This window comes from Notothenia rossii (genome assembly GCF_949606895.1).
Source record: "Notothenia rossii genome assembly, chromosome: 4".
Classification (NCBI taxonomy): domain Eukaryota; kingdom Metazoa; phylum Chordata; class Actinopteri; order Perciformes; family Nototheniidae; genus Notothenia; species Notothenia rossii.
The window spans coordinates 3,000,660-3,009,780 of NC_136902.1; the positions used below are offsets into that span (position 1 = coordinate 3,000,660).

General features: G+C 36.2%; 2 protein-coding genes across 6 annotated transcripts in view; one reads left to right on the top strand and one right to left on the bottom strand.

The window, feature by feature from the left end:
• The window catches only part of bin2a (bridging integrator 2a), a 16,383-nt gene extending 8,622 nt beyond the window's left edge, over window positions 1-7,761 (bottom strand). For 3 of the 5 annotated variants that reach the window (XM_079675244.1, XM_079675243.1, XM_079675242.1), the window contains exons 1-4: window positions 7,598-7,760; window positions 4,145-4,247; window positions 3,185-3,265; window positions 1,033-1,087 (exon numbers count right to left, since the gene is read on the bottom strand). In XM_079675244.1, coding sequence (XP_079531370.1) covers window positions 1,033-1,087; window positions 3,185-3,265; window positions 4,145-4,222 — 214 coding nt within the window. In that variant the 5' untranslated portion in view covers window positions 4,223-4,247; window positions 7,598-7,760. Of the gene's footprint in view, window positions 1-1,032; window positions 1,088-3,184; window positions 3,266-4,144; window positions 4,248-7,597 lie in introns of all 5 variants that reach the window. The other 2 variants (XM_079675246.1, XM_079675245.1) reach the window with 1 other exon arrangement.
• On the top strand, window positions 5,414-7,926 carry LOC307035685 (uncharacterized protein). Its single transcript, XM_079675316.1, has 2 exons — window positions 5,414-5,682; window positions 7,770-7,926. The coding sequence occupies exons 1-2, from the start codon at window positions 5,523-5,525 to the stop codon at window positions 7,877-7,879; spliced, it is 270 nt and encodes an 89-aa protein (XP_079531442.1). The 5' UTR covers window positions 5,414-5,522; the 3' UTR covers window positions 7,880-7,926.
• Window positions 7,927-9,121: the final 1,195 nt, after the last annotated feature.

Below are 9,121 nucleotides of genomic sequence, written 5' to 3' on the forward strand. Positions count from 1 at the left end.
TAATTATTAGGATAAATAAAAACAGGTTTGAAATCATTCCAATGTATACTATAGGACAGTAAACCAAAAATATCGTTTAAAACTGGAGAGATTTTAAAATATACATAAATAAATAAATGTTAACTGGTCAAATAAGATATGAATGAACAACACAAATAAAATAAGTTACATGTATTTGTTATTGGCTATGGTAGGTTATTGGAAATGTTCACATACTTATTTGATTAATAAAATGCAAACCGATCTTTTTCATATGGGTGTTTAGAGTTGTACCCCCTAGATCAGTCTCTAATTGGGCGCTCAAAGTGCACCAAATTGAAGCATTTTACTTTAAAATGTTTAAAAAATCTTCCCGGGGGGGTACCCCCGGACCCCCCTAGAGGATGTGAAGTCCATCCCCCCAATTAAAACATGTTATAATATATAATAAATTTGAAGCCTTGTTATATAAGCTGTCCACCATGTCAATATGTTTCTCTTTTTGTCGTGTATTGGTCTTTTGTAGAGGTTTTTCATTGCCAGCTAAAATCTTGCCTATAGGGCAGCACATTGGTCGGAACCAGCCCTGGTGTCATCCCCACAGCACCCCCCATTTGAAACATGTTCCCACGGCTATGGCAAGAGCCAAAGACAGCTTCATGTTATAAGAAGCATGCAGACACATAAGTGAAGATACAAGTAGGAATGACACAGTTTACAAAATACATCGTGTTTCAAAATACTCTGGTAAAAGTAGAAGTACTGACTAAACTCCTTTACTCAAGTAGAAGTACAGATACTTGAATACAATAGAAGAGACATGTTAAATATTTTAAATATTAAAAAACATATGCACGTTTAAATATGAAAACATATATATACACATGCAAGGATTATAACTATAGAATAAAACACAAAAACATACTTTAAAAATGTGTAAAGAATATTTTAAGAAACAAACAAAAATAATTACGAGAAACATTATTAAATATTAAACAATACTCTAAAAACAAACGAGAATCATAAAGAAAGCAGCAGGAACAAAGCCCTCACCTCTGACGGAGTTGATGTAGTTCCTCAGGTCTTTGTAGATCCGGTTCCCGTCCGTCTGCAGAAACACAGATTACTGTCCTCACATCTCACCTTCAAGACTATTACTCTCTGTGAAGAACCTCCATTACATCCATCTGAAGGCTAATTATGTATCTAGATATCATATCCAGAGGTGGGAAGTAGTGGAGTACAAATACTTCCTTACTGTACTTAAGTACCAGGTATCAGTACTTTACTCCACTACTTATTTTTCTGAGGACTTTTTACTTTGACTTCTTACATTTTGAACACAAATACCTGTACTTTCTACTTCTTACATGTTGAACACAAATACCTGTACTTTCTACTTCTCACATGTTGAACTCAAATACCTGTACTTTCTACTTCTCACATGTTGAACACAAATACCTGTACTTTCTACTTCTTACATGTTGAACTCAAATACCTGTACTTTCTACTTCTTACATGTTGAATACAAATACCTGTACTTTCTACTTCTTACATGTTGAACTCAAATACATGTACTTTCTACTTCTTACATGTTGAACACAAATACCTGTACTTTCTACTTCTTACATGTTGAACACAAATACCTGTACTTTCTACTTCTTACATGTTGAACACAAATACCTGTACTTTCTACTTCTCTCATGTTGAACTCAAATACCTGTACTTTCTACTTCTTACATGTTGAACACAAATACCTGTACTTTCTACTTCTTACATGTTGAACTCAAATACCTGTACTTTCTACTTCTTACATGTTGAACACAAATACCTGTACTTTCTACTTCTTACATGTTGAACACAAATACATGTACTTTCTACTTCTTACATGTTGAACACAAATACCTGTACTTTCTACTTCTTACATGTTGAACACAAATACCTGTACTTTCTACTTCTTACATGTTGAACTCAAATACCTGTACTTTCTACTTCTTACATGTTGAACTCAAATACCTGTACTTTCTACTTCTTACATGTTGAACACAAATACATGTACTTTCTACTTCTTACATGTTGAACACAAATACCTGTACTTTCTACTTCTTACATGTTGAACACAAATACATGTACTTTCTACTTCTTACATGTTGAACACAAATACCTGTACTTTCTACTTCTTACATGTTGAACTCAAATACATGTACTTTCTACTTCTTACATGTTGAACTCAAATACCTGTACTTTCTACTTCTTACATGTTGAACTCAAATACCTGTACTTTCTACTTCTTACATGTTGAACACAAATACCTGTACTTTCTACTTCTTACATGTTGAACTCAAATACCTGTACTTTCTACTTCTCACATGTTGAACACAAATACATGTACTTTCTACTTCTTACATGTTGAACTCAAATACATGTACTTTCTACTTCTTACATGTTGAACCCAAATACATGTACTTTCTACTTCTTACATTCTGAACACAAATACCTGTACTAGTTACACACTGTACTGTAAACAGCTGCTAGTTATGGGTACTTTTTACTGAAGTACATTTCAAAGTTCTTTACTTTGACTTGAGAAAAGAAGTTTAGTCGGTACTTCTACTTTCACCAGAGTATTTTTAAACACGAGTATGTGTACTTCTACCTGAGTGAAGGTGTGTACTGCCATCTCTGATCATATTCCATTTACTTGTATTTAGACTTTTCTTGCACTATTTTGTATTTAATTGCACATCTCAAAACATTCTCTTGCTCTATTGTATCTGTTTTATTTGTTTTATGTCTAATATATATATATATCCATAAATCCTCCAGTGTTCACAGCACGTAATTTTTTTTCTATTTTCACATACTCTGTTATATTTATTCAGATAAAACACACATATTATTTATAGATTTTCTTTCTATGGTAGTGTTTTTTTTACCCCATAATTTTTTTTTTTTTTACAATGTAATTATATTTTTAAATGTTCCGTATTTATGTTTCTTGTATAAGTATTTTTTTTAAAAATATTTATTTGTTTCTATTTTGTATTCATAGTATTTTATTTGCATGTGAATGTTCCTTGTACATCTTTTTTTTAATAATTATATTATATTTAATATTTCTTTATTCATATTTCTGGATTTTTGCAAAGACGTGTCATTGTGTTTCCCAGTGAAGGAGCGAGGGATGTGTTGCACGCTGTCTGACCTGTTGATCATTGAACTGCTGCAGGAAGTATTCAAAGTGCTCGTCTCGGCTCTCCGTCGTCTTCCCCAGTCTCTGCAGGACCTGAAGAAACACACGTAATACATGAACAGATCATTAAATACTTTCCTTTCATCCCCTGGGCCCAGGAGTTCAAAACGTTTAATCTCAATCCGATCCGATCCGATTTTCAAATCCAATTTTTTGTGATCCAGGATCAGACAAGTCGGACAGATGTTGTCCCTGGAGTTCAAAGCAATTCGGGATAGGATCACCCTGATCCAGATTCAGACTTTTAAAGATTACTCGATCCTGAATATCAGTGCTTTAATCCTACCTATCGCCATCTAGTGGACATGAAAAGTAATCCAAGGAAGACAAGAGACCACGTTGGAGAGACTTCTATAATGTCTAATTATATTTTTTAATTTGAAAGGTGATGACAGATGGACTTTTTTTTTGTTGAAGATATTTTTTCTTTAATCTAAATTACATTTGTGACAATCTTTGTTGTGATACTTTTATGAGCATAAACATTTATGTCATCAACATTTGGTTGAAAACAAAATAGGCCACCACGAACGTGAGCAAACATGGAAATAAAATGTATTTCCCATGAAGGTTAAACATGGTGTATTATTTCAGTTAACAAACTTTGCCATCTCATTTAAATTGAAACCTATTTTTAAATAAATGGTACAGTACATTTTACTCTGGTAATCCACTGGAAACCCACCCCTCTGGTGGGATCAGGGTAAACCAGTTTCCTGTGTTGTCGGTTTGAACTACCCGTTTTGAAGATTTGATCCAGATTAAAGCTTGGATTGGATTTCCTGATCTGATCGGATATCAAAGTGATCCTAATCCTGTTTTTTGGTTTTGAACTCCCCAAAATCAAAATCTGATTTGATCAGATAGGGATTCAAAGTGTTGAACTCCTGGGCCCTGCAGATTATTCCTCACCTTCTCTTTGCCTCGACTCAGCCGACGCTGGACTTTCTTAGCAAAGTCTCCAGAGCCGCCTTTTGCATTCTCTGCCATCTTCTACAATCTATTGAGTCGATTCCTGAAGAAGAAGAAGAAGAAGAAGAAGAAGAAGAAGAAGAAGAAGAAGAAGAAGAAGAAGAAGAAGAAGAAGAAGAAGAAGAAGAAGAAGAATGAAACAGGGTTAAGATAACATATACTTCACCTCTCTGACCTCCGGACCTCTCTGACCTCCTGACCTGTCTGACTTCCTGACCTCTCTGACCTCTCTGACCTCCTGACCTCTCTGACCTCCTGACCTGTCTGACTTCCTGACCTCTCTGACCTCCTGACCTGTCTGACCTCCTGACCTCTCTGACCTCCTGACCTCTCTGACCTCTGCATCTATAGACAGACTTCACAGATATATTGAGCTCCTCGACTCCCCTCCTCGACTCTTATCCTCGTGTCTTAGTCCCGCCCACAGGAGATGCGAGCGGAAGGAGTCGAGGAGGGGAACCGAGGAGAGAGGAGTCGAGGAGGGGAACCAAGGAGAGAGGAGGGGAAGCAGCAGGCGGTTAGAGAAATTAGATGTCCTTCAACATGGCACGCTGAAATCCATTCCCGGGTCACTACCGGAGGACCGAGGATTCGAGGAGTCGAGGAGTCGAGGAGTCGAGGAGTCGAGGAGGGGAAATGAGAAAGGGCCAGAGAGATGTGTTTGATGAAAGCACCATGTCTGCTTTTATATATGTGGAGTTTAGTGAAAGGAACATGTCTTACATTTAAATGGCTCTTTCTGCAGACTTCTCCCTCCACTGATCCTCTAACAACTACACTACCCAGAGTTCCCTACGGCATAGCTCCTCCCACATCCATGATTATAATATTATAAATAGAAATCGGCAAAATAAAAAATTAAAATATATATAAATATATAAAATAAAAAATAATAATACAAATAAAGAATTCGATAAAAGTCAATGAAACAAAAAGTAAATAAATAATACAATAAAAAAGAAAATAAATACAAAAAGAATACGAAAATAATCAAACAAATTAAATTAAAATATAATAAAAAGCAAATAAATTCAACTATGCATATATTTTATTCAGAAGAATTAATTTAAATGAATACATATTTGTTATTCTTTTACCAAAGTCAGTTTTTGTAGTCTAAACTAAGGATCTGCAGACTTCTCCCTCCACTGATCCTCTAACAACTACACTACCCAGAGTTCCCTGCGGCACAGCTCCTCCCATCATCACAATGGCAGCTGCGAACTTTAGCCAGAGCAGTTAACACCAACACTCCTGCTGCAGGAGGAGGAGGAAGAGGAGGAAGAATAAAAGGAGGAGGAGGAGTGGTTGTTCCTCCATGATCTCCCCCGGTCAGTTGTTCTATTTCCTGGCCGCCCTGCAGGACCTCATGATGGGCAGTGTTCTGCTGAAGTGCGCCGCCGCAGACGTGGGCCTCCAGTGGGGGGGCTGGGCTCTGGCTGCTGCCCTGCGGACCGAGAAGTTCTACGACCTGGCAGGTAACCCTTTAGAAACACCCGAGGCCACGTGCTGGTCTCTCAAATCAGTCCTAGCTTGTCATTGTGTGGATGTCCATGTTGTTCCTGCACACTCTGCTTTGGGTTTCTATCCTGCACGCTGATTGGTGCTCGAACTGAATGAAATTAACCTTGAATTAGCTTCCTTAGCAGTGTGAGTTTTAACTGCATTACATAAATGTTTTTTCTGCTGTCATCGTTATGAAACTTGCTATCTGAAGCGGCTTTGTTGTGAAACAAGCAGAGAGCTCCTCCTTCAGGTTAAGAAACAGCATCACATGATCCAGTCAGATCCAATCAGAGCAGAGGGATCCGGGATTTCTTAACTAAGTAGAAAAAGCCCCCCTAATGAGGATTAACACCGCCTGGCTGCGGGGGCTCACTTTGTACAATTAATTAATCAACACAATATTTAATTAATCTGATAGTTAATTATTTTATTCTATAAGAATACTGACTGTTTTTGGCTTTTAAGTAATAATCCTCTATGCATCTTAAAACATTTAGGATTGTTTAATTAATTTTAGAAATAAATGTTGAATTTTTTTTTTCTTTCTTTCAATTGAATTGTTTAAAAAAAAAAATTCACTTATTAATTTTAAATATTTGAGAATTATTTTAAAGAAAACATGAGGACGATTCTAATTGGACAACACAAACCCCTGCTTAATAGAAACAACCAAATGACCGTATGTTCTGATTGAATTATAATTGATTTTTTGTCCTGATAGAGCTGGAGTGACGAGTTGATCAATTCATTATCCGATCAACGAGTCATTTCTCCGGCTAAAATCAGTCCTATCTTCTCAGTAGTTTGATTTCCTTTCGTTTCATTTGATAATAAAGTGCATTTCTAGGAGTTTTGAACAGCTGGTCGAACAAAAACAAGCATTCAATTAGCATTATTCATTTATAAAAGTCTCTAAAGCTGAAGTTACTAGTTGATTACTTAATTAGACGATCATCAACAAATATTTTTATGTCATTTTTCAGCCTAAAATCAGTCCTGGTTTCTCATTTGTGTGGATTTTTACGACAGAACGAGCATTTAATAAGCATTATTAATTCATTAAAGCCTTTAGAGCTGAAGTTACTAGTTGGTTTATTAATTAGCCAATCAACAGACTTTCATTTGAGTCGTTTTTTAGGCTAAAATCAATTTCATTCTCATAATTCATTTCTAAAAGTCTCTAACACAAATTATTTTTATACATTTATGTCATTTTTCGGCCTAAAATCAGTCCTGGCTTCTTAATCGTGAGGATTTCCTTCGGTTTCAAGTGATAATTAATTGAATTTCTTGGAGTTTTGAACAGTAGGTCGAACAAAACAAGCATTTAATTAGCATTTATTAATTTAATTCTTATAAATGTTGGTCATTTTTCAGCCTAAACTCACTCCTAGCTTCTCATTTCTGTGGATTTTCACAAAAGAACAAGCATTTAATCAGCATTATTAATTCATTAAAGCCTCTGGGGCTGAAATGACGAGTCGATTAATGAATTAGCCGATCCACAGACTTTAATTGAAGTCATTTCTCAGGTGAAAATCAGCCCCAGCTTCTCATGTGTGACGATTATTTTCCATTCCCGTGATAAAAAGGTGAACTTCTTTTGGCTTTGAGCTGTTCGCAGCGTTGAGAAGGTGTGACCCTGAGCGTTGGGAAACATTTTACAACATTCTTTAAATCATTTATAGACGGCAGCAGATGAATGGGTAATGAATATACTGACCAATAGAACTTTTATTTACAGCCTTGTCACCTTTTACCCTTCGAGACTACTGTGAGTTTTTGAAAGGTAAATGACGATAACGTTCCAAAACAATACGAGAAATAAGAAAAAGGTAGGAGCTTTTAGGGTTGAACCCAGATATGAATGTTATCAGAGCAGCTTACCTGTCCGATGTCTTTATAATTCCTCCAGCGCTCGCTCCGTCTCGTCCGCTCCTCGGTGGTTTTACCCTTGGACTTTGGACCCGGTGTCTGCAGGATCCTGGGTAAAAGATTTATTGAACACGCCTTACCATCCTCTAGCTCTACCTCCTATCTCTCTTTTTATTTCCTCCAGGATCCGGCACCTTTATACTGCTGGCCCACCTGAGCCGGGTGTGGGGAGGAGCTTCTCACCTGAGGCAGAACGTTCAGACGGGCCTGGTGACAGCGTGGGGGCTCAGGTAGAAAGCACCTCGCTCACAGAGTCATTACAACTACGAGAAATCTAATCAGACATTAGTTCCACCTGGAGTAAATCCACCAGCTACCTGCAGTATACAAAGTCATTCAAACTAGCTGCACCTTTACCAGCTTTGATAACACTTTCATGATCAATCATTATAAAACATATCATATCTATTATTCTGAAATGGACCAATCTGCACAACGACTACTTTTACTGTCGCTACTTTCACTATATTTTGATGAGAATACTTTTCTACTTTTACTTGAGGAACATTTTGAATGCAGGACTTTTACTGTAACAGAGTATTCCTACACTCTGGTACTTCTACTTTTACTCAAGAACAAGATCTGAGTACTTCTACTTTTACTCAAGTACAAGATCTGAGTACTTCTATTTTTACTCAAATACAAGATCTGAGTACTTCTATTTTTACTCAAATACAAGATCTGAGTACTTCTACTTTTACTGAAGTACAAGATCTGAGTACTTCTACTTTTACTCAAGAACAAGATCTGAGTACTTCTACTTTTACTCAAGAACAAGATCTGAGTACTTCTACTTTTACTCAAGAACAAGATCTGAGTACTTCTATTTTTACTCAAGTACAAGATCTAAGTACTTCTACTTTTACTCAACTACAAGATCTGAGTACTTTTACTTTTACTCAAGTACAAGATGTGAGTACTTCTATTTTTACTCAAGTACAAGATGTGAGTACTTCTACTTTTACTCAAGAACAAGATCTGAGTACTTCTACTTTTACTCAAGTACAAGATCTGAGTACCGGTACTTCTATTTTTACTCAAGTACAAGATGTGAGTACTTCTATTTTTACTCAAGTACAAGATGTGAGTACTTCTACTTTTACTCAAATACAAGATCTGAGTACTTCTACTTTTACTCAAGTACAAGATCTGAGTACTTCTATTTTTACTCAAATACAAGATCTGAGTACTTCTACCTTTACTCAAGTACAAGATCTGAGTACTTCTATTTTTACTCAAGTACAAGATCTGAGTACTTCTACTTTTACTCAAGAACAAGATCTGAGTACTTCTACTTTTACTCAGGAACAAGATCTGAGTACTTCTACTTTTACTCAAGAACAAGATCTGAGTACTTCTATTTTTACTCAAGTACAAGATGTGAGTACTTCTATTTTTACTCAAGTACAAGATCTGAGTACTTCTACTTTTACTCAAGAACAAGATCTGAGTACTTCTACTTTTACTCAGGAACAA

What these genes read in the sequence shown, in the direction of transcription:
- LOC307035685 (XM_079675316.1), top strand. Translation starts at nt 5,523, where the DNA reads ATGATCTCCCCCGGTCAGTTGTTCTATTTCCTGGCCGCCCTGCAGGAC. An exon ending in GAAGTTCTACGACCTGGCAG is followed by an intron (nt 5,683 to 7,769) that starts GTAACCCTTTAG and finishes TATTTCCTCCAG; the next exon opens with GATCCGGCACCTTTATACTG.